The 26,333-nt window shown below is 44.0% G+C and overlaps 1 protein-coding gene across 3 annotated transcripts in view; it reads right to left on the bottom strand.

The window, feature by feature from the left end:
- The window catches only part of GFPT1 (glutamine--fructose-6-phosphate transaminase 1), a 53,551-nt gene extending 35,470 nt beyond the window's left edge, over positions 1-18,081 (bottom strand). For all 3 annotated transcript variants that reach the window (XR_010026051.1, XM_063139609.1, XM_063139608.1), the window contains exons 1-2: positions 18,008-18,081; positions 977-1,084 (exon numbers count right to left, since the gene is read on the bottom strand). Coding sequence is in view for 2 of the 3 variants with exons in the window: in XM_063139609.1 (XP_062995679.1) it covers positions 977-1,084; positions 18,008-18,014 (115 nt within the window). In the remaining variant the exon portion in view is untranslated. The remainder of the gene's footprint in view (positions 1-976; positions 1,085-18,007) is intronic.
- Positions 18,082-26,333: the final 8,252 nt, after the last annotated feature.

The raw sequence follows: 26,333 nt of genomic DNA, 5'->3' as shown, positions 1-26,333 counted from the left end.
TGAATTGCCTAATTTGTATTCTGAAGTGCCCATGCCATTTTGCATATATTATATATTTTCAAGGCTTTGCTTTCAAAAGTGCTTGCTAATCAATTCTCACTGTTGGTGTATCACAAGCAAAGCCAGGTGTGATTTGTTCCACCCTCCAGTGCATATGCAATAGGTGGAAAACTTGATCAAGTTTAGTTATAAGATTCGTGTGTCATAGTAATATTTCTCATTCATGGGGTTAGCTGTGTTTTTGGGACACAAACTGTATAAACGCAGAGGATGTGAAGTCTGAAGATGTTGTTTCCTCTCAAAGTTAGTTCTGGTTTTAATTTCTAAACCTCATAAAAATATTTTACATAGCCCATGTAACAGTTTGTGTTCAAGAAATACAGCTAAACCTATAAAAGCGAAATATTACTTCACGCATAAATCTCATAATTAAAATGCATCCAGTTCTTCACCTATTATATGCACACAGAAGAAAGGAACCAATCCCACCTAGTCTTGTTTATGATATATTGCAGAACAGCAGACAGTGGTAGGGTTCACATGTCATTCTAAACCATAGCTTAGTGTGATATGCATAGGCAGTAAACCTTGGGCTAGTGCTCTCCCTCCTCCTCCTCCTCTCGCATGGTCAACGAGTTTGGAAGCTTCTGTTTTTATTTAACCACAGCTTCCTGCATCTTCTGGCACAGGAACTGTGATTATCATTAACCATGGTTAGCTTTAAAAAAAAGTGGTTTGAAGTTGGTTGGTTTTAAGCTCTAGTCATTCCAGAGGAAGCAAAATATCCAGACTTCTCTTCCCAGCTGCATGAAAAAAGCAGAGAGGAGGGGGAAATGTCCAAGCTCAAGGTTCACGCCTGCTCATACGCAATGTACTAAATTATGGTTTAACATGACCCATGAGATTACATTTACAAGTCTATCCTGAGAAAAACATTCACAATATAAATAAGTCAATGACAGCATGAGCAGCAAACCAGCAGAATCGTATCCTCTGTATTCCAGTCTCTGAAGTCCCTTAATAAGTGTCTCCAGGATCTCCCGTCTTGTCCGGGGAACATGGTAGTTCAGGTAAGCGAAGATGCCTGCAAAATTCATTTAAAATGTTATTCTGGTTGTGCTTTTTAGATTGTATTTTTGTATTTGTGTTTTTAGACTGTTGGTTGTTTTATTATGCTTTTCAAGGTTTCAATTTTTGTGAACTGCCCAGAGAGCTTCGGCTATTGAGCGGTATAAAAATGAAATAAATAAATAATAAATACATAAATAAAGACTAAATTAGTTAAATATTGAATTGCATTTTGTAACCAAAAGTATGCATTGGAGCAGTTGTGTAGGATTTCCATTAGCATAGCCCAAAAATACCACCCAGAGAGCTTGTGAACCGCCCAGAGAGCTTCGGCTATTGGGCGGTATAAAAATGTAATCAATCAATCAATAAATAAAACTGTGAATTAATTCATTTTTTATACAACACATTGCAAGTCACAAGTGGGAAGAGCATCGCTACCATTTTGCTACATTTCTCCTAAGCAATATTATCTTTTCAAAAACATTATCCAATATTGTTTACACGGCCATCAGTGTGTAGGCTTTTCAAAATGCCGTATGCAAAACAGTTCCCTGTCCCGAGAAGCTCATAACCTAAAGTGCAGGGAAGAGAGGGGCAGCAGGGAGTGAGACGCGAGGAGGAGGAGGAGACACGGCTGCGTGTACTGAAACTTGCTTCCTTGGGGAAGGAACCAAAGGCCTCAAGAAAAGAAGGGATTTGAAGGAAGAGAGGTGGCAACTACCCACAAGGTCAACACTGATTCCAAACATGGTGGCTTGGAGCGTAACTTTACTTCTGTGAACAGAGCTGAGCTCACGGAATTGGGGTGGCCCACCTTCCCCTTCCTTTTTCGCTGCCCCTTATGGTGCCCCCACCACAAGTTTTCTCCTGGGTCTTGGAGGACCTTCAGGAATGGTGTGGGATATGCTGGGGGGGGTGGAGCAGGAGAGGCGGGTTAGTAAAATTCCCCTGACATACGTGAATAGAGGAGCAACTTAGCATCCATGGCATTATGTTGAACTACTGAAAAAAGCAGCACATAAAGAACTGGGCACAAGGCTGAGACCCCCCACGTCCTTTGCATGGTGTCTTAAACCACAGTGTCACTCACAGATTAGAATCATAGAATAGCAGAGTTGGAAGGGGCCTACAAGGCCATCGAGTCCAACCCCCTGCTCAATGCAGGAATCCACCCTAAAGCATCCCTGACAGATGGTTGTCCAGCTGCCTCTTGAATGCCTCTAGTGTGGGAGAGCCCACAACCTCCCTAGGTAGCTGATTCCATTGTCGCACTGCTCTAACAGTCAGGAAGTTTTTCCTGATGTCCAGCCGGAATCTGGCTTCCTTTAACTTGAGCCCATTATTCCGTGTCCTGCACTCTGGGAGGATCGAGAAGAGATCCTGGCCCTCCTCTGTGTGACAACCTTTGAAGTATTTGAAGAGTGCTATCATGTCTCCCCTCAATCTTCTCTTCTCCAGGCTAAACATGCCCAATTCTTTCAGTCTCTCTTCATAGGGCTTTGTTTCTAGACCTCTGATCATCCTGGTTGCCCTCTTCTGAACACGCTCCAGCTTGTCTGCGTCCTTCTTGAATTGTGGAGCCCAGAACTGGACACAATACTCTAGATGAGGCCTAACCAGGGCCGAATAGAGAGGAACCAGTACCTCACGTGATTTGGAAGCTATACTTCTATTAATGCAGCCCAAAATAGCATTTGCCTTTCTTGCAGCCATATCGCACTGTTGGCTCATATTCAGCTTGTGATCTACAACAATTCCAAGAGCTTTCTCGTTTGTAGTATTGCTGAGCCAAGTGTCCCCCATCTTGTAACTGTGCCTTTGGTTTCTATTCCCTAAATGTAGAACTTGGCATTTATCCCTATTCAATTTCATTCTGTTGTTTTCAGCCCAGCACTCCAGCCTATCAAGATCACTTTGAAGTTTGTTTCTGTCTTCCAGGGTATTAGCTATCCCACCCAATTTGGTGTCATCTGCAAATTTGATCAGCGTTCCCTGCACCTCCTCGTCCAAATCATTAATAAAAATGTTGAAGAGCACTGGGCCCAGGACTGAGCCCTGCGGCACCCCACTCGTTGCCTCTCCCCAGTTTGAGAAGGTTCCATTGATAAGTACTCTTTGAGTCCGATTCTGTAGCCAACTGTGGATCCACCTAATAGTTGTTCCATCTAGCCCACTTTTAGCTAGTTTGTTAATCAGAATGTCATGTGGTACTTTGTCAAAAGCTTTGCTGAAGTCAAGATATATGACGTCCACAGCATTCCCACAGTCCACAAGGGAGGTTATCCTATCAAAAAATGAGATCAAATTAGTCTGACAGGATTTGTTCCTGACAAATCCATGTTGGCTTCTAGTAATCACTGCATTGATTTCAAGGTGTTTACAGATTGACTTCTTTATAATCTGCTCCAGAATTTTCCCAGGGATGGATGTCAGACTGACTGGTCTGTAGTTCCCAGGTTCCTCCTTTTTGCCCTTTTTGAAGATAGGGACAACGTTAGCCCTCCTCCAGTCGTCCGGCACCTCACCCGTCTTCCATGATTTTGCAAAGATAATAGACAAAGGTTCTGAGAGTTCTTCCGCTAGCTCCTTTACATTTAAATCAGCTTTCCTAAAACCATTCAGATTTTTTATGACTTGCTAATGTATAAAATCCCTTTCTTTCTAACTTTTAAAATTGTTTCCTGGATTTTTTTAAAAAAATTACACTTTTGAAGCAAACAAAAAGATGACAATAAATTTGAAACAAACAACAAACTTGAGGACAGATTATATGCATTTGCAGGCAACAAGTTCCAAATCGAGTACTACAAGCCCGCTAATACCCAGCCTTGAAGTACACCATATGAAAGAATGTCTGTCTAAACACATTCAGAATTTTGTTCCTAAAGCACTCACATTTGTCTCCCCAGCTGCCTCTGAACATGAAAGCTCGTTTTAGCTATCATGCCTTCCAGGTGAAACACATAAAGAAAGCCCTGATGGATCAGACCAAAGGTCCATCTGGCTACCAGAGTGCCCAAACTGATGCCTTACTGTTGGGCTTTGTGGAAGCATGGTGGCAATGGTGCTCTCTCTCCCCCACTGTTGTCCCGTTGCCTGTGGATGGCGTCACTTTCCAGATTCCGGCTGGGTAGAATTCAGGAACGTAGCTAAACCATATGAGGAAAAGCAGGCACATGGCTTGTCGCCCTCCAAGGGATGTGCAAGAATGCCAGCTACGCCTCCTTGTACATGACCAGAACAGAATCTATTTCAACTTCTGGAGTCCATTCTAGAATTATGGCACAGTGGAGCTTTCGGCAAAAACTTCGCAGAGCAGAAGTGCTTCATTATGCTCATCCATAATGTTTTATGCTATTAGAATCTTTGATTTGGTCCTTGAACAACTAGCTAACTCTCATGGGTTACAAAATATCTGTACCTCTTGATTAATGATATAGGCCTCATGAGTCAGATCACTGGTCCATCTAGTTCAATATTGCTGACACTGATTGGCAGCAGCTCTCCAGTGTTTTAGGGAGGAGCTTTCCCTGCCCCACCTGGAATCAAAACTGGGAACTTCCGCTTACAAAGCAGGTGCCAAAGCACTGAGCTATGGCAGCTCCTCACACCCCACATATGTATACTCCTGGTCTGTAGATGCTATGACAGGTGGCACCTATGTGGATTCTCTCGACAATAACCAACCTTTCACACACACCTTAGCCACAATTCCTAGGCAGCACCAGGATTTGACATGAGGGAAACCCCAAAAAACAAACAAATGGGAAGTCAACAATGTGTTCCTATTTCTCAGGGAGAATGAATCAAGTTGGCACAATAATAAGCTGCATGCTCAAAACTGATTTAGGCTACATAATGACCTGCAAGAACTCCCTCTGTGAAAGGGCACCACAGTACTGACACTACAGTGTATTTTGCTGGTCTATGACCATAATAAATTTTGACCTTGACACTACAGTGAATTATGAAGTGGGAAGGGAAAAGGCATAAGGAAGTGAGAGGCGAAGGAAAAAACTCAACTGAGACATTAACAATATTCCAGGTTGTAAATTCCCATTCAATGAGGAGTCAATGTCCATTTCACTATGGGCAACAACCTTTGAAATCATAAAATCATAGAATAGCAGAGTTGGAAGGGGCCTACAAGGCCATCGAGTCCCACCCCCTGCTCAATGCAGGAACACACCCTAAAGCATCCCCGACAGATGCTTGTCCAGCTGCCTCTTGAAGGCCTCGAGTGTGGGAGAGCCCACAACCTCCCTAGGTATGAACTCCCTGGGTTCATCCCACAGGAATTGTGCAGAGTTCTGTAGTGAACTGCTCCAATTCCCCTCCCCCAAAACCCAACTGTGAAAACCTCCAAATATAATTAAGAGAAAACAAAGGAACAAATAGACAAGGAGTGCTAAACCACCCCTCCCCTCCCCTCCCGCCTAATGCCCACTTTTCTTTTCTTATTTTGGCACAGGTACTTTCCACCTTCAGCATGCTCCAATGCCGAAAGTGAATCAGTTACTATGGTACAACCTAAGCTCATCAGATACCCAAGCCCCACCTCATCTTTCTTGCTAGTGGCTTATGTCCCCTCATCCAGCGCTTTTTTTTTTAACCTCTGATACAACCAAGGATTCTGGCAAGTACATCTTTTGCCCCAGCCAGACCATGGAATTAGAGAGGCAGACCGCCCTTCTTCCATGAGTGAAGAAATACGAGGACTTGCTATGTATGATGCCAGGCTGAGTTCAGAAGCACAGGAGAATGGCAGAGGCTCTCCCTGACGCTGCACAGGTCTTTGGAGACACTTGGGGAGCTCTGACATGCGCAATTGTTCTGCAATCTCAAAGTTCAGCCATGTAATTGCTCTTTATTTTTGAGGCACAACTGTGAGAGGCCTTGCTGCTTTCTGAGCATCTGAGGTTGAGAGCGAGGGGGATGAGCTGTCATCCCTCTCTTTGACTGTAGACAAGGACAAGAGTTCAGCCTCCACCTCTGCACTAGGCCTCAAGCTTAGCACAACTGTCAGCAGGCCAATGCTTCCTCCTTTCAGAGAGAGGGCAGCATCACGGCAAACACATATTTTGGCTGGCTACGAAGGCACGTCAAAAGTCGACAACCCCCAGGGACAATACACAAGCTATACAGAAAGGATTGCCCTATTGACATTTGCTATTTCCACATCTTTAAATAAAACTTCAAGTGAACCAACAAGACAATTCTAAGATATGTCATCAAACGCACGGTGTTTCCGGCTTGTCGTAAGTCGCACACACCCGAGACCACATACCCAAGGCACTGATCTAAGAGAGATAGCAAAAGGAGGAAGTAAGAAAGAAAAAAGTTACAGGGAAATGAATTTATTCCTTCAGCACATAAAAAAGATCACAGTCAATAAAAATAAAGCCTCTTCTATATATTAGTTCTGCTACAACAGCTTTGCAAGCAAGTCCTGCAAAGGTACTAGACAACTTTCTTCTTCTTTTTACCGGCTTACCTATACAGAAGTAGTTAATTGTAGGCTAAAAGCGGCCGGGGGGGTGGGGGGAGGACTAATTTTTGGCAAGTCAAAATTCAGTACTTGATTGCTTGGAAGCAAACACATCATAAGTATATAAAGCCCTAAATAACTTGGGGCCAATTTGCCTGAGAGCATAAGATACCCTGGAGAAGAGGCTGATGCTAGGGAAAGTGGAAGGCAAAAGGAAGAGGGGCCGACCAAGGGCAAGATGGATGGATGATATTCTGGACGTGACGGACTCGACCTTGGGGGAGCTGGGGGTGGCGACAGCCGACAGAAAGCTCTGGCGTGGGCTGGTCCATGAAGTCACGAAGAGTCAGAAGCGACTGAACAAATAAACAAAACAAAACAAAACAAATGATTTCTTTAATATTGGTAATCTAGCCTTAAAGAAAATGTTGCAAAAATAGCTCGTTCCCTGGTGTACCAAGTCCAATACAGCACACAAGGAGGAGAGGAGAGGAAGAATGGGTCAAACAAGTTTATTCTGCAGAGTAAGAGACACAAGGAGCCAATTGCTGCAAAGCATGTGCCTACCTCGCAAGGGAGGTAGCTAGGTTTTATACACTATCTTCTTTGGTGCTGTATACGTAGACACCATCTAACAGGAAATTTCTAGCTGAAAAAGAGAATACATTGCATTTTCTTTTGGCAAGCATCAACACAAAGAGATAGGTACTCATTGTTCCTTAAGAGAACGTTAACTTGATTTTTGGTTATCTAGGAATGCTCCGGCCCAGTTTTTCCAGCTTTGCAACATTTCAGTAGAAACTACCGTAGCAACTCTGCCTCAGAGAGGGCACTTTTCCAACAAAAAGGTTGTAGACCTCCTTGGCTTACAAGGAGCTGGAAGCCACTCAATGGGAAGAAAGCAGGTGCTGGTTCATTCACTGTGTCATAGTGGTGTAAACTCTTACACAGGCTTTTGGGAGCATGATTGTACTTCAAAGAAATCAGTTTTTATGCCGCCACACCACCAAATTTGGCGGTGACAGTAGCGATGGCCAAAAAAAAAGGCCAAGTAGGCAAAGCATTGCTTATTATTATTGTTATTATTAGCAAATGTAACAACAGAAACAAAAGTAATGAACGAAAAAGAAAGACAAAAAAATCATGACATAAAATATATCTATACATTATAATTATTTACAACAGCATTAATAAAAGGGAGGGGGAAGGATTTAGGATTTTTATTTCAAATATCTACATCAGTATAAGCACTCTATGTATTTAGATAAGCATCCATATGAAATTGATGACTGTAGGAGATATGTTTCAAGGTGGCAAGAGCAGTTAGATCTTCAGCCATTTAATGTTAGGCAGTTGGAGTTTATTCTTCCAAGCTTGAAGTATGAGTCCGTTTTCAACTGTAAGGACTCTGAGACCGCTTTTGCTGTCCATCTGTAATCCCCACATCACAGAAATGTAATTTTAAAACGTATAATCTGCTATTATCATAGATGTTTCAAGAACAACATTTATATGAGCAATGACTTCCAACCAAAAATAAGCTCTAGAATCATAGAATCATAGAATAGTAGAGTTGGAAGGGGCCTATAAGGCCATCGAGTCCAACCCCCTGCTCAAGCATACCTGACAGGTGGTTGTCCAGCTGCCTTTAGAATGCCTCTAGTGTGGGAGAGCCCACAACCTCCCTAGGTAACTGGTTCCATTGTCGTACTGCTCTAACAGAAATCCATGATTTCGCAAAGATAATCGACAGTGGTTCTGAGAGTTCTTCCGCTAGCTCCTTCATTACTCTAGGATGCAGTTCATTGGGCCTTGGAGATTTGAACTCATTCAAAGAAATTAGGTGTTCCTTGACCATTTGTTTATCAATCTCAAACTGCAATCCTGCCCCCTCAACTTGTGCTTCACTTTTTCCAGGGGGGTCATAGACCCGCTTTTGGGAGAAGAATGAGCCAAAGCTGGAATTGAGCACTTCAGCCTTTTCTTTGTCATCTGTTATCAATTTGCCATCCTCATTAAGCAGTTGAACCACCATTTCTTTCCTCTATCTTTTATTACTCACATATCTGAAGAAAGCCTTTTTATTGCTTTTAGCATCCCTCGCTAATCTCAGCTCATTCTGAGCTTTAGCCTTCCTGACACCATTTCAGCACTTCTGTGCCACCTGTCTGTACTCTTCTTTTGTAGCCTGGCCTTCCTTCCACTTCCTATATGTATCCCTTTTTGTTTTCAGGTCATCTCTAAGCTTTTTGTGGAGCCACATTGGTTTCCTCTGTTGTCTTCTATCTTTTTTCCTTGTTGGAATTGTTTGTAATTGTGCCTTTAAAATTTCCTTTTTTAAATACTCCCACCCATCTTGCACTCCTTTTCTAATTAGGCTCACTTGCCATGGGACCTTACTTATTATAGTTCTGAGTTTATTAAAATCAGCTTTCCTAAAATCCAGAGTATGTGCATGGCTACACTCAGCTTTTGCTTCCTTTATAATCAAGAATTCAAGAATGACGTGGTCACTTTCCCCCAGAGTAACTGCCACTTTATCCACTAAGTCATCCCTATTTGTCAATATCAAGCCAAGGATTGCTGATCCTCTAGTTTCTTCCTCCACTTTCTGTAGGACAAAGTTATCACCCACACATGTCAGGAATTTCTTGAAAGGGCCGCTTTTGGCAACAACAACAACAACAACAACAACAACAACAACAATAATAATAATTTATTTCTTACCCACCTCTCCCTTTGGATCGAGGCGGGGAACAACATTAGAACAGGAATCAATACATCTTAAAAATTCATGATTTTACATTGATCTGGATAGGCCTTCTGGAAAAGGCAGTATTTGTCTCCCAGCAGATTTCGGGGTAACTGAAGTCCCCCATCACTACTACATCACACTTCCTTGAAACACTGGCAATTTGTTTCTCAAAAGTTTCGTCCTCGTCTTCTCCTTGATTGGGTGGTCGGTAGTAGACTCCGATTATCATGTTCTTTTTATTCCTTGCCCCATTTATTTTAATCCAGACGCTCTCGACGGGGCTCCCAGTCTCATCCGCCTGTATTTCTGTGCAGGGATAGGTATTTTTAACATATAGTGCAACTCCACCTCCCTTTCTATTTCTTCTGTTCTTTTTGAACAAGTTATATCCTTCAATTGCTATATTCCAGTCATGGGAGTCATCCCACCAAGTTTCAGTTATACCTATCAGGTCGTATTTGCCTTCATGATATGATAGCACTCTTCAAATACTTAAAAGGTTGTCACACAGAGGAGGGCCAGGATCTCTTTTCGATCCTCCCAGAGTGCAGGACACGGAATAACGGGCTCAAGTTAAAGGAAGCCCGATTCCAGCTGGACACCAGGAAAAACTTCCTGTTAGAGCAGTACAACAATGGGATCAGTTACCTAGGGAGGTTGTGGGCTCTCCCACACTAGAGGCATTCTTTTTTTTTTTTTTAATAATTTTTATTCATTTTCAACACTATATAAACATAGATAAACATTACCAAAATATAACTGAAACAAAACACAATAAGAAAAAAAACATCAAATATCTACTGCATACATATTGAATAATTGTTGAGTACAAATATCAAAAACTATTACATATACCTTATCATACTACAACATCTTCGTACTTAACATAAAAGTGCACCCCCCACCTCGGGATCATTCTTGATCCCGAGGTGGGGGGTGCACACACTAGAGGCATTCAAGAGGCAGCTGGACAACCATCTGTCAGGGATGCTTTAGGGTGGATTCCTGCATTGAGCAGGGGGTTGGACTTGATGGCCTTGTAGGCCCCTTCCAACTCTGCTATTCTATGATTCTATGTAATAAAAGTTCAACTTCGTTCTGTTTTTTCCCATGCTCTAGGCATTAGTATATAGACATCGAAGACCATGTGTTTTATAGTCTGGCTTTGTTCCTACATTGTTGTGGACACTATTGGAGCAGTTTGCTATACTGCAGTGCATGGGCCTTCATCCATTGTTGCCTCGAAGTTTACGTCTCCCGCCCCTGTAAGATTCAGTTTATAGCCCTCCTGATCAAGTTATTATTATTATTATTACTATTTATTTATATAGCACCATCAATGTACATGGTTCTTCATGCTGTGGCCGAACTCATTCTTTCCAGCCCTTGTGAGGTGCAACCCATCCCTTGCCAGCAGTCCATGTTCCAAGTAGCGTAGCCCGTGGTCCCAGAATCCAAAACTCTCATGACGGCACCACTTTCGAAGCCAGTCGTTCATCCGGAGTATTTTTCTTTCCCTTTCTAATCCTCTTCCAAGAACCGGGAGGATGGATGAGAAAACTACCTGGGCCCCAAAGTTCTTCAGTTTCCTTCCCAGAACTTCAAAGTCTGAAATGATTTCTTTGAAGCTCCGCTTGGCAACATCATTTGTTCCCACATGGATGAGAAGAAAAGGGTATGTGTCCGTGGAGGTTATGTGCTTCGGTAACCCTTCAGTCACATCTCTAATCTGTGCTCCAGGAGACAGAACACCTGGCGAGTCCATGGGTCTTCACAACATACTTGGGTTTCAATCCTACGCAGCTGGGAGTCTCCCACAACGACTACTCTTCTCTTCTTCTTGGTTGACCTACCTTCTGCCTCTTGGTCACTGTTGCCTGGTGTCTCCTGTACTTCTTCCTCTGCAAACTGTCCTCTAGTCTCATCCTCCTGTAGCTGAAAGCGGTTGCTTAACTCTAATGCTTCCACTGGTGCAGAATGTCTTCTAGTTCTTCTGCTCCTAACTGTCACTCTTTTCCAGAGAGTTTCCTCTTCATTAGCTTTCCTAAGGGATATGCCTTACATTATATGCCTCAAAAGTGGCACAGTCTGAATTATTTTGCCAGCATCTGGTTGAGTTAGCCAGTTTCTTGGTGACCAATATACACAAAGCATCATTTTTTGTTGAACCATCCTCAATTTAAAATTTGTAGAAATGGTACATATGGAAACTAGGGCAACTTTCCATTGATTAGGCTGTATAGAGCATTCCAACTCCTTATTCCATTCCTCCCTGACATTCTGAACATCTACTTTACTACATTCCAAAAGACATTTATAAGCAGCTATTTTAGTCTTAACTTTTTGTAAAGAACCAATTCATTCCTCCAACAGTACAGAAAGTTCTGAATAACTCAACACTGATGGCCCATATATAGGCTTCAACAAATGCTGAAGCGGTATATATGCTGAAGCACTAGACGGCAAGTGATCTCTAAGCCACAATACTGAAAATGGTAAAAAAAACCATCCATCATACAATCCCATTAACTGATCTAAAGGTTTGGGGTTTTTTTAATTTTATTTTTACATTTCTTTTCCTATGTTTTAAAATGTATGTTTTAAACTTTGTAAGACTGCCTTGAGGCCCAGTATTGGGCAAAAGGCGGGATACAAATAAATATGAAAATAATAATAATAATAATAATAATAATAATAATAATAATTCCAACCCAATCCTTCCACATAAAAGGCTGCCTCTCTGTTTCCAAGACTAGATTCTCCCATAGAGAGTGTTCGGATAACCCAACCATAGAGTTCATTTAGCATGAGAATAGGGATTAAATTACATCTGATAAAACATGCATTCAGATAACTCGATATTCAACTGTTGTTTATCTAGGGTGTACTCCCCACACAACACGATAATAATTAATTGTGGTGTGGATTAGGATCAGCACTGAGTTGACTAATAGTCCATGCTGAGTTGACTCACTCATCCCCCGCCTTCTCTCCCCCCTCAGTCCTCCCACTAGTATACCATCAGCCATTGCTGCCAAAAATCTATCCTGCCAGCTGGACTAGAGTGGCAGCCACCATTTTGACCATTCTTGCCTTGCAACTGTGGCCAAGGAAATAACCAACGGTGCCCTCCAGACAGCACAATAACCAGTAGTGGTTCAAATAGCCAACTCTGCACAGCGTTGACTATTTGCATTGGTTATTTCAGCCAAATAACCAACTGTTAGTTAAAAAGCTCCCTCCACACAACATGATAACCCACCTTCAACTATTTAAACTACCATTGGTTATCGTATTGTCTGAACCCACTACACCAAGTCTCTCTAGTTGCTAAAATTGTTAATGGAGCCATTCCTTTCTTTTTAATAAACCTAGATCCTAACGCCAGCCAGCCAGCATGAAGGGCCAAATAAGTTGACTCCAAAACAATACATAATGCACCTTATGATATAAATTAAGACCTGGAAAATCGAGAAGTGCATCCTCTTAAGCAAAAAAATGGGGAGGAGACACCCACCCACAATAAACTTCCAAAATACTGCATAAAACAATATTAAGTAGTACTTAAATTACCTGTGGCAAAACATTTACCCTATTTCTTCGATTCTAAGACGCACTTTTTCCCCCATATAAACATCTCTAAAAATGGGGTGCGTCTTAGAATCGCGGGTGTGTCTTAGGGTTTTTTTTCTGTTGGTGGTGCGTCTTACAATCGATGGCGTCTTACAATCGAAGAAATACGGTATCTTAAATACCTTAAACCTTACTCCAACTACATAAATTAAGTGATGCCCACCTTTCCAAGTCAAGAGATATTTTCACCAGTCATGTGCTATAATCAGTTTAAATATGTGAGAAATATTCTCTAGGCACTAATATATCGAGACACTTTAGCACTTCTAGACACCAATGAAATTGCCATTTAGTAATTGTATTGGGTATAAAGCATTGATCTAAGTAAAGACCAAAAATTAGATTGTGTCCCAACCTAAACTGGATTGGTCCAGATGTTTAACCTTGTTGTAAGAAAAGAAGAATAAATAAAGCAGAAAAAGAGGGTGCCAAAAAGCTCAGGAGAAAGTAGGGGCGGGGGATGGCATAAGAAAGAGAGAAGATGACACAAAAAACTAAAAGCAAGTCCCATACTGCATTTGGGGGTTAAGCGGTGAGGGATGGAAGAGGACTTTCGATTTGTTAGCTGCCCTGAGAGCAGTTATGCTGAAGGTCAGGATAAAAATCAAATCAATAAATAAGAGCAAAACCAGAAAGAATTCATTTCAGTGCAGATGTTAAAAGGAGTACCAACTTCTACACTTAGACCAAACTAAAAGTCAGAAATGAACAGTGTTTGCTTTAACTCTTAAGAACAGTTGGCTCTTCGCAATGGGTCACTTGATGAAGTATTTTGCAGCAAAGTAGGTCACAAATGTTTAGGTATAGATTTAAAATCAGAACAAGTGACCCATTGCAAAGAGCTAACTGTTTTTCTCATTTCTATTGAACAGGAAGAATTTGTTCAATTAGTTCGGGCATCTCACTTTAACCACTAAGCCAACGCTTGGAATTTCCTCTCAGTCCTGTGTGCAACCCTCCTCCCAATTCATTCTGCTGAGAGCCTTGAATTATTCCAGTTATGATGTTGCCCGGGCTTAATTATTAATAGGAAGTGATCTTGTAATCTTTGCTCCCATTTTTACCTTTCAGGTGAGTTTAAACTGGTGAAGAGTATCTACACATTGAACTAGAAATCCAGCACACAGCGGTTCACGTGGTTTGGCTGGTGTATCCTGGTCTTTGGAAGAGGACAGGCATAGAATGCAATAATCTGTTCTCTACTTTGGCTATTGTTAACAACAGACAAATTATCTTTACTCAGCTGAAAAGCTGTCCATCAATGACAAGCAGCCTAGATATAGAAATGTGAAGGTAAGAATAAAGCCATAGGGAGTATTGGGCCCTATAGTCTCAACCACCTAAAAGAAATAATGCCCTTAATAAAGAGGAGTCACAGAAAGGGTATCCTCATAAGCCTCCATCCCTGGAGGCTCAAAATACTGCTCTCTCCTTCCAGTGCAAAACATCCAAGCTTCATTCAGATATATTTAAAAGGATGTGTTTGTATTTGACTGACATAGAATGTCAGTCACAAGCAACCAAAGATTAAATGTGGAAGAAGTCACAGTTGCACTGTACTCACAGCAAACTATTTATAGCATCAATTGCTTCTTCTATTCTTAGAATTGTCCCACTTTCCATTTTCTGAGACAAATCTACATAGCATTAATTACATATGAGCAACCCGTGACTGCAGCTCTTCCTCAACATGCTCTTCAATAGAAATCTTTCAAACAGGATACAAATGTGCTCCAGATAAAAACTCGATTACATCAACATTTGAAGAAGAGAAATTCTAAAGAAGCTGAAGGAATAGCTAACATCTGGGGAACATCCATCGCTCAGTGACACACCACATGCTTTGCATGCAGAAGGTCTAAGCATCTCCAGCATCTCTAGTTAGGGCTGGGAAAGACAGCTGTCCAAGCCCTGATGACCCACTGCCAGCCAGTGCAGAACAACACTCAGTCAGATGGAAGCTCTGGCTTGGGATAAGGAAACTGCCTAAGGCCCAGTTTGCATCATCATCATCATCATCATCATCATCATCATCATAGTTCTAATGTGCCTCTCCATCCTGATTGAGGTGGGGAACAACAACTATAAAATACATAAAATATTAATCAAAACACAGTATACATTGTTAAAACTTCCTAAAAACATACTAAAAACATGTAATGTCAACCCATGTCATATTTAAACCATGGGTTGTTGGGGCACTTCAGGAATGAGCATGTGCACCGTCTCCCATGCACTTGCTGCTTCTGCTTTGCATCTGGCTTTTCCAACAACCCATAGTTTGTTGTTGGGTTACAACTCTAGATTGCCTGTTCCTCAACAACTCAAGAGACTGGGGTTCAGATGTCGCATCAAACAACCCAGGAATGACCTGTTCCTGGGTTGTCTGAGAAACAAGAGGCAAAGCAAAAGTGGTGAGTGGGTGGGAGGCAGTGCGCACCTTCGCTCCTGCGCAGCCTCGACAATTCATTAAATGACCCATGAATTGCTGTTACTGGCTGCTTTCACATGGCACAATAAGCCTGCAAGCAGAAGCTGCTCAAGGAAACACAAACCTCCTGTCCATGGTTTGTTTATCAGGACAGGTGAACTGGAAAATCTGGTTTATCTCTCTAGATTTCCTGGTTCACATGTCACAGATTAGAATTCTGGATTATTGTGATGCTGCCTTTCACATAGCTAATGGAGCTTCTTTCCCTTTTCAACTCCCCATCTCCTGGTTTCCGCAACTTCCAGGGGCCAGGGGGCTGCATATGGCATTGAAATTCAGGTGTGGGTGGGGAGCCTCCTTTTCAAAGCAGACATTTGTGGTTTGCCATAGAAATTTGGTGGAGTAGAATGACTGGATTTAAATTAAGTATTACAATTTTCTGAACTATTCCATAGTATATGCTTTATATTAGGATGAAAATAAAACATCGTGTAAAGAGTCAGACAGCCAAGGAAATGGCAGCACCTCTTCCATCCTCTAAACACTACCTCCTCCGAGCAAAGCCAAGCATCACCACAAGAGGTCAGAAAGGCAGATGGCATTAAACCCTGAGTGGAGAAACACCTGGACAGAACAAAACCGCTTTTATACCCGCCCTTTTCTCACAAACACACTCACCACTGCACTCTTCCATTTCACACACAGTGTCATTATCACTACACATTCTTCTCAATTATATTTTTAAACAACTTAACATACTGATTTCCCCCCCAGTTTATCATAATTTCATCCACCCCTGAGTCTTACTGCAAATGTGAAAAAATTATATATTCTTGTCTGTCCACACCTTTCTGTGATCTAGACCAGCTTTCCCAATAGCACCTCTTGTGTCTGGCCTCACACCTGTCTCCACACAAGCTTCATCTGCCCTGGTCCCTCAGACAATTACCTCCCTTACTTTAGCGCCCACATAGAATATAGGTTGCAAGCTCTTCAGGGCAGGGACTTGCCTTGTGCTTACCATGTTACTCTCTAAACCAAGGGTGCCAAACCTCTTTTAGTCTGAGGGCTGAGTTCAACTCCGCAGAAGCTCTGGAGGGCTGAAGGCAAAAAGAGTGGGCCCCAAAAATGCCAGCATGTTTCAGCTTAAAGCTCTTACTGCCAGTCACTCACTATGCCTTAGGAGAGGGCATTTCAAACTTTTGGAATACGAAGAAAACTGTGCAAAAGCTAAAAACAACCACCACCACCCACCAAATGACTAGTGTTCAGGGGAAAGGCCGGTGTTTAAGCTGCGGATCCAGGAGGGCCAGTTTGGGGGCAGATTTGCCCTGCAAACCTGAGGCTCAGCACCCTACTCTAAAGTGCTGCACACACTAATGGTACTATATAAATACAGCAACAACAATTGTATTTGATTTTTATTAACCTTGCGGGGGGCATTTCTTGCAGGGGAAAAAAAAAATATTCTCCTCTTCATCCCTTGTTCCCTCACAATATTTCGCAGCTCCCCCAAAACAAGCAGGATTCTGCCTGCATTCTGACTCAGTCATCCCAGGAATTGTTGGATTTGTTAATTAGCCAGAATTTCACTGGCCAGACAGAATTTCATCATTAACCAGCAGCCAGAACAGGTGCCAGGTGTTTTCATTACTTCCCTGGCTTACCTTTTCTATTTATATTTACACACACACACAAGGTTTAAAGAAACTGATGATATCCTTTGTAAAAGCACTCTGCATGTGCTCAAATGCACCTTCCCCTTATATTCAATTTTGAAAGAATTACTCCTGTCTGAAAGGAAAGGCAGTCTACACATGCTCAGAGAAGAAGCACTAGTAATGCAGAGACATGAGCAAGTCCCCAGTTCTCAACAAAGCCTCTATGAGGAGGGAGGCAAACATCAGATAATCCTGTGCCTGTAGGAAGTAAGTACAAGACCAAAAAAAGAAAAAGCAACACACACACATCATATCTACATTTTTTCACCCATTCAAGGGAACTCTGCACATGCTCAAACAGCCTGAGGCATTGTTTTTAAACAGGCCAGCCATCTTAACAGAAACGAATTCGGTGGTTCTGCACCCACCAAATGGGCTCCCTGGCTCTGGAACTCCCTTCCACTGGAGGTCAGGCAGGAACCAACCTAGTTTTGTTTCAAGCGCATGCTGAAGACGTTTCTGATTTCAACAAGCCTCCCCCAATTGATCGGCCCCGTATTTTAATGCCATCCTGATTATTATTATTTTTTAAAACACCTTTAAGGTTGTGTTTTATTCTTTTTATCTTTTATTGTTCACCGCTCTGAAACCTGTTTAGATGTGGAGCGGCATATAAATGCTATAAATAAATAAATAAATAAAGCTCCCGAAATCAATTTAGTTCATCCAAACACGCGCGCGCGCGCACCACCACCACCCTCCCCACGGGAGCCCCCTCGTGAATTTGGCCCCTCAGGAAGCCCACAGCACCGCCCGGGTTCCGCCCCCCAAGGGCAGCCCCCGAACCTATTCCCCCTCAGCCCCTGGCAGCGCCTCCTCCCTGCCTCCCTGCCTCCCCTCGTGAACCGCCACAACCGCCTTCTCCTCATCCCTGCCGAGGCGGCGGCGGCGGCGGCTCCATCCCTCACCGCACATGGTGGCGCCTGCGGGGACCGAGCGGGGTAGCGAGGCAGGCGGGCAGGCGGGCGCGGGTTACTGGCTCGCTCAGGGGCCGGACGGGACTCGCGCGGCGGCGGCGGCGGCGCGGCTCCTCCCCGCAGGGAGGTGGCGGCGGGGGCGGAGCGCGGGCGAGGGGCGCAGGCTCCCTGCCTGGCCCGCCATTGGGCCTCGCTCGCTCGCTCGCTCGCTCGGCCAGCCCGGCTTGGCCTAGCGCAGTTGGCTCCGCCTCGCCCCTCGCCTCGGCCGGTCCCGGACCCGCCTCCCGGCCGGAGGGCTACCGTGGCACTTGGGACGTGGCAGCAGGATCCGCATCCGCCTGAGGAGGGGCAGCGAGGCGGCCGAGTCCGCCCGTCGCCCCCTTCAGCCCCTTGGCGCCCTGACCCGAGGCGGCTCTGTCGCGCAGGCAGACCAAGCTCGGGGCGGCGGCCTTCGCCGCTCCGCCAGGCTGAAGGGCGGCGGCGGCGGCCTCCCTCTGAGCGCTGGGGACAACCGTCGGGGGCGAGGGTGGGGAGGCCTCGTTGCCTGGGGGGCGAATTGTGTGCCTCCCCCCCACCCCATGTTGCTGGACTGCAACTCCCATCAGCCCCAGCCAGCAGAGGGATGATGGGAGCTGTCCACCAACATGGGAGGGTGGGGGGGGGCAAACGTTCCCCATCCCCGAATAGGGAGCTGTATATAAATACTGTAAATAAATATACATAAATGGATCCCTGCCCTCAGGTCTCCAGGTGAGGGCTGCTGCAGGGCTCCTGGATGGAGAGCCACCTGGTGCCAGGCAGGGTGGATCCACCATGCTGGCTGGCTGAGCTGGGGGTGGGTGGGATCTACACTATTGCTTTTAAAGCATTTTGAAAACTGTATATGCAGTGTGTCCTGGGCCCCAACAGTTGTCAAAACTGTTATAAAGCGCTTTAAAGCAGTAGTGTAGATCCCCCCCCTTGGTCTATGGCAGCTGCAGAAGCTCCCAGCCGCTGTACCAGATGCTGTGGACACCCAGCAGCGAAAGGCTGCCGTTTCCGTGCCTGGTCTGTGGGCTTATTTTTTTATTTTATTTTTATACTGCCCAATAGCCGAAGCTCTCTGGGCGGTTCACAAAACGCTTGTCTGGCTTGGCCAGTGTTGGCCTATTGGGCTGATCAGCAAGGAACTTTTATGCTCTTAATGCCTATCAGCACCTGCTGCTTCTGTGCAGATGAGAATTCCCGGTGGTGCGTTGGTGGTGGGGAATGCCTTGAAAGGGGAGGGGACGGAGCCGCTCTTCACAACCTCTTGGTTTTGGCCTCCTCTCGAAAACACATCAGCGTGACCGTCCCACGACTGGGAGAGCCTTTCTTTCACCACCCTGATTCTGATAGCGGTACTTCTGAAAGACCACACATTCCTCAGCACACTTTTGACACCTTTCCATGCATACCAAGCCCGTTGTGACACAACAGAACATCACGGGCAGGACACACTGCCCTTTAACATCCTGGAATTTTTGACCATTGTAAGAGCTAGGCTTTTGTATGTGTATTCAAGAAATTTGAGTCTTCTTAAGCAACTTGGAGTGTTTTCAGACTCTGACAGTGCATATGTTTACTCAGAAGTCTCACTGTTTAATGAAACATATTTCCAGATAAGTGTGCATAGCCTGAATGATCTCATAAGGTATATGGTTGAAACCTGTGCCATTTTGTGTAGAAATGTGGCCTTACATATGCAAAATATAAAATCAGATACGACTTCAGTGGAGCTTAACCAAACCAGAGATTCCCAAAGTGCTCTCGATCCAAATGCCTTCCATTTACATCTTAATGTATGTGGCTGAAATTGGTGTGGAAATGTATCCTAGATGCCTACCTCATAAAACAGAATTTGGGGGGGATGGGACATAAAAGGCACTTTGCTTATCTAGGACCATGCAATTCTCATTCTTCCTATTTCCAGTTCTTCCTACTTCCTCTATCATACTACAATTCCCATCAAGCAATGCTCCCAGACCTATTGATTACATGTTCCACTGTACCAAAGTAGCTCAAAGAGCTTTGCCCACCCCCCTGGCCAGGTCATCTGAAAACGTGGCCCTAATGGTCATTAAAGGGTGGGGCAATGGGTGGCATATTCTGTATTACAAGATGCAGGGTGAGACCGGGGCTTCCTGGGTTTTGGGAGAGATGGAGGATGCTCCTTATAGAGCAATTGGAAGGCTATTTCCCAGTCTGGAAATACGATATTATTAGATTGCTGTTCTGTATAACTTATTTATTGCATTTATATCCCACCTTTTTTCCTCCAAGGAACCCAAGGCGGCGTACATAATCCTCCTCCTCTCCATGTTATCCTCACAACAACAACCCTGTGAGGTGGGCTGGGCTGAGAGTCTGTGACTGGCCCAAAGACACCCAGTGGGTTTCCATGTCTGAGTGGGGACTAGAACCCAGGATCTCCTGACTCCCAGTCCAACACTTTAGCCACTACACCACACTGGCTCTCGCTGTATATTAAGTTTGCTGTATTGTGAAAGAAGTGGATGCATGTGTGTCATCAGGAAGTAGAGAGCAGCTGGGACTTCCCAGGGGAAGGGAGTGGCAAAGGAAGGCAGGGTGAGGGAAATATGGCTGGGAGAAGAGTCTGATTGTGTTTTATGTCCACCGCTGCCGCCTTCAGAACCATCTCTCAATTAAGGGGTCCTGGTTGCTCTGGTGACAGTCTCCTGGTGAGAAAAAGTCCTGCTAGGCGGGTTGAATGGGAAGACAGCTGCCATCTGGAACTTGATCTTGGATGAGCATTGCCAACCTGGCATGTATTATGGGGACTTGGCTGGGCGAAGTGGCTTGCTTGAGTCTTTCCCAGCCAGGGCTGTCCATGCAGCAACAGACCAGACTCTGGGAGCAAGAAGGAGAGAAGAGTCACAGAGGTACATTGTGATTCTGTTCCCCTAACCAAATGCCCCATCCAAGAGTTTTCCAGTTCCAGATGGATTCCTGGGACAGAAATGAGATTCAGTTGGTGTACAACAGTCTCCCTGGCTGAACTAGCCAATGTAGTCTCAGGGTCATGTTGGGAGGCCCCAAGCATTGTTTTGGGAAAATACCGCATTCTTATTGAGACTCTCTTGTCCAGAGTGGCTCATGGCCTTCATTGAGGTTGTCTTCCACTCATTCAGCTGGACATACACTGTTTTATGTTGTGTATGACATGGGATAATGCTGATCTGGAGTGCAGGAGCTTAAAATAGCTCTTTTTTCACGGGTGGTAGAATTTAGGCTTACTAGGATTTCTTAATTTCTGAGGGGGCCTTTGAAATGGCCCTGCCTTAGGAGGCTACTGCATGGTTTCCTGCTGGCTCCTGGGAATTTTCCTTTCTTTCCATCTGAAAGCAGTTCTGTTAAATCTCTGATTGATCTCTGGAATAGAGAAATAGACTGTGCAGTTGATCACCTCCAAGTGTTCTATCATGCATCATGGAGCCAGATTATTCTCATTTTTCTGGGGAGTAGCTGTCATGGGAAATGAAACAGCAGAGATGACTGGAACATTGTTGGTGAGCACTCAAGCCAAGTCTGACTGAGTACAGGCTACAGAACATTACGGCTTACTCTGTGGAACTGATGATAGCAAAGTACCTGTGCAGCGCCATCCAGCAGAGTTGTTCGATGTAATTTGAGGGCTGCTACATCTTGGCTATTATGACTAATTCATTGGATGAAATTAACCTGAATTGATTCTGTTGGATACCAAAGTTGGTGCAGTGCTAGTGAGTGTATCCTTGGCAATTGCTTGTCCTGTTGTTATGGAAACTTTAAATTTGTACAACCCAATGATGTGGACAGGATTCTTGGAGCAGTAAGATCACCTGTGAACCTAGTTTGGATTCTCAGATCTGAAGTCGGAGACAGCACTCCAACCTCAGAGCTGGGGATCAGATCCCTGACCCTTCTCCGAGAATCCAACCTCGGAGAGGGAGAAAGGGGCGTTTCAGGAGGAGGAGGGGAGGAGACTGGACAGGCCAGTATACAAGCTATCCTTAGGCCTCTCCGGCCTCCTTTCCTCCATCTCTGAGATGCTTTTGCTAGATGGGCAAAAAAGCCCGTCTAGTGAAAATGCAGGTCGGGAGGACAGGGAGGCAAAGTCTGGGGGCTTATGGTCATCGCAATAGGATTGCACCATTAGAGCTGCTTGCTTTAAGCATTTGTATCTAGGATGTTTAATTGGTTGATAAATCTGTATGATTTTTTTCCTGAGTTTTTAAGACCCAGTGTGAGCTGTGCACTGTAGGATAAAAAAGTAAAAAATAAATAAATAGGAATATAGCTTTCACACACACATTTCTCACTGGCCAGAATTGAACTCCAACCGTTTGTCTTTATTGCTACTCTATTTCATTTTAATTTCTACATGGACAGAGGGTAAAACATACCAGCCTCAGTACAGAATTTATTATAACTCAGTACTCCCATCTTCACCCGTTACTTTGGGCTATTTTGCTGACATGCAAGTCATGTATTTGGAGGAGCCATGTAACATGAGGACTATCACTTCATATCTCTTAGCCACAAACACATGGCATCTCCAAAACTCTAGTGAACCTGAGTTGCTGTTCACATTGTTTTGCTCACATATAGACAATTCCTGAGAATTAAAGTAGTCCTAACAACAGGCAACCTAGTTTGTTAACTCAGAATTGGCCTGTTTGAGATATCCTGTTTACTAACCCACTTGTGTAAATACAATCTTCCACTTATCTTGGGAAGTATTGAATTTCTGAAGTAATTCTCAGGTAGCAAGCGATCTTGTTCATGCCACGGTACCTTTTTCTTGTAAAGAAAAGGAATGCTCTTTAAAAGGTTGTGTTTGCTCTTTGCATCAGGCAATGGGGTTTTGTCAGAGGCAGTGAAAAGTAAAACTAAATAGAGTTCTCTTCCAGGAACTTGGAACGAGCCACACTTTTGTAAGTGCTACACCAACAAACAAGTTCAAGATGACAAGAATAAAAAAAGCTGCAACAGACTTGCAATCCAAGTTCAAGTCAGCATGAAGGTGGGCGATTTTACCCTCAAAGTGTCTTGCAAACTCATCACAGCCTCTGAGGGCTCTAATATTGGATTCACTCTGTTAATTACTAATGACAATAACCCCCTAACCACTCAGAAAAGCTCAGCTGTCCAGCTCTGGTTATTGGAAAATCCCCCAGAGCATCAGGAATCCATTGGATTCTGTAAGTCCTCAGGGGCGAATGGTCTCAGATGTGGTGTTGGAGAACCCGAAGGCCCTGATCCTGGAGGGATCCATGCTGGGACTACCCTAACTGGAACAGCTTGGGACTTCATGTCTACTATGACAACCATGGGGCTTTTCATCAGCCAAACTCACAGGCAAAGGCATGCCCTTGATTTGGCCTTTGTCTCAGGCGTGAGGAGGGTGGTCTGGATATTGGGTGGTGGACGAAATCACCTCGTCATCATCGGATTACTTTTTGGTGAAGTTTGGTCTCATGGAGCCAGTCCCTCCCTGTAGGGATGAAGGCCATTCCTAAGGAAATGTTAGCCATTATGGAAAGCTATTATGAACAACTTTTTTCACAGGAGGAAATAGACTCTGAAGAAATTGAGGATTTTTTGGAACCCTTTCCAAAAAGCTGATTGGCCCCCTTTATGAGGGCCTTGATTCAGAAGAGGTTGAATCCCTGAAGTTGTCCATAATGGAAAGAGAGGTGAGAGAAGCGATAATAACAGGTAAAAGAATGACAGCCCTGGGTCCTGGTGGGCTCAGGTGGAATTTCTATCAGGTATTTAAAAAATGGCTGTTGAATGCCTAATCAGTGGATCACCACTTTGGAAGGTACCTGTTTCGTCTATAGATCTTAGGCTGCATGTTATTCAGTAAAAACTTTTGTGTCTGTTGGACACCACAATGTCTCTTTAATAAGGGATTGTCTTATTTAGCTAATTGATGGTGGTGTAATACTGCAAATGCTTCTTATAAACGTGTTTTGGGTTATTACACAGATATATATTTTTACTGGAACAGTCTTTAATATTCACTGATGCACATGCTCTTTTAAATTACTGGCTTGCTTCATGGAAATTAACAAAAGGTCATTGTAAATGGATTCTCTGCATCCTTTTGATAGCTAAAAGACTGCTACAAACACATTGGAAGGATAAGCAATGGATTACTTATACGCAATCCTATAATGCAATGGATTGAGGGCTTTACAATGCTATCAATATTTGAACAGGTGGCATATAGATGCAACATTTGGATTCCTAGTCCACTTTTGAACTCCACCACACTTCAGGAAGAATGCAGACAAGCTGGAGCGTGTTCAGAAGAGGGCAACCAGGATGATCAGAGGTCTGGAAATAAAGCCCTAGGAGGCATGTTTAGCCTTGAGAAGAGAAGGCTGACAGGAGACATGATAGCATTCTTCAAATACTTGAAAGATTGTCACACAGAGGAGGACCAGGACGTCTTCTCAATCATCCCAGAATGCACAACACGAAATAATGGGCTCAAGTTACAGGAAGCCAGATTCCGCCTGGACATCAGGAAAAACATCCTGACTGTTGGGAGCAGTACAACAATGGAACCAATTATCTAGGGAGGTTGTGGGCTCTCTCACACTAGAGGCCTTCAAGAGGCAGCTGGGCAGCCATCTGTCAGGGATGCTTTAAGGTGGACTCCTGCATTGAGCAGGGGGTTGGACTCGATGGCCCTTTCCAACTCTACTATTCTATGATTTATGTATAACTGCCAGAAAGTTGTATATATTTAATTCATATCCAGGTATGCATATTAAAAAAGGAAAATAAATAATTATTTAAAAAGAAAAATAAACTTTTCAGGAGGCCATGGGCACCACACTGGGGGCCCAGTGTAAATCATACACTTGTGGTTTCTTCAAGGAAAGATGCTAACATGGTCATTCAAACTTATTTGCAACATATTGCATTTTTATTCCCAGTCCAAATTCTAGCAGCTGCTATGTTAATTATGTAAAAACTGTACATAGCTTTGTACATTATTATTATTATCCCGCCTTTTACCCAATACTGGGCCTCAAGGCGGTCTTACAAAATTTAAAACATATACATTTTAAAACCTAAGAAAAGAAATGTACAAAAATTAAAATAAAATATTAAAACATTAAAGGTTTAAAATACACAACAATTTAACATTTAAAGACAATTTAGTCCTTAACATAGATGGAGGACCAAATTATTCTCCAAAGGCCTGCCAGAACAAGGTTTTTGCCTGCTTCCGAAAGCCCATCAAGGAGGGAGCCAGTCTAGCTTCCCCGGGAAGAGTTCCAAAGCACAGGAGCAGCCACCAAGAAGACCCTTTCCCATGCTTTAGGGTGGATTCCTGCAATGAGCAGGGGGTTGGACTCAATGGCCTTGTAGGCCCCTTCCAACTCTGCTATTCTATGTTCCCATCAAGCTGGCCTGTGAAGACAGTGGGACTGAAAGAAGGGTTTCCCCAGAAGATCTCAAAGTATGGGCAGGTTCATAAGGGAGAATACGGTCTTTCAGATAACCTGGACCCGAGCCATATAGGACTTTATACTAGTACTTTGAATTGTGCTCGGAAACAGACTGGAAGCCAGTGGAGCTGTTTTAACAGGGGAGTTGTCTGCTCTCTGTAACTAGACCCGGTCAACAATCTGGCTGCAGCTCTTTGAACCAGCTGGAGTTTCTGAACACTCTTTAAAGGCGTGTAACAGTAATCCAATCGGGATGTAACTAAGGCATGCGTCACCATGGCCAGGTCCAACATCTCTAGGAACGGGCACAGCTGGCGCACTAGCTAACTGTGCAAATGCACTCCTGGCTACTGCTGATACCTGGGCATCCAGGCTCAGGGCTGAATCCAGGAGTACACCCAAGCTGCAGACCTGTGTCTTCAGGGGGAGTGTAACCCCCATCCAGCACAAGCCGAATCCCTATTCCCTGATCTGCCTTTCGACTGACCATGAGCACCTCTGTCTTATCTGGATTAAGCTTCAATTAGTTTGCCCTCATCTAATCCATTACTGCCAACAGACACCAGTTTAGCACAGAAACCACTTCCTTGGAAATGGGTGGAAAGGACCAGCAGTGCTGGGTGTCGTCAGCGTACTGGTGGAACCGCACCCCACAACTCTGGATAACCTCCCAACGGCTTCATGTATATGTTAAATAGCATGGGGGAGAAAACAGAGCCCTGAGGGACCCCACTATGAGCCTTATTCTCTATTGGTTTTAACCCACCAAATCAGTTCAGGCACAAGAGGGGTTGGTCATTAATACCACATTATTTGCTCATTTGAAC

The sequence above is a fragment of the Elgaria multicarinata genome, chromosome 12 (genome assembly GCF_023053635.1).
Source record: "Elgaria multicarinata webbii isolate HBS135686 ecotype San Diego chromosome 12, rElgMul1.1.pri, whole genome shotgun sequence".
Classification (NCBI taxonomy): domain Eukaryota; kingdom Metazoa; phylum Chordata; class Lepidosauria; order Squamata; family Anguidae; genus Elgaria; species Elgaria multicarinata.
Note: the sequence above shows the minus strand (reverse complement) of the source record. Positions and strands in the feature narration are given on the sequence as shown.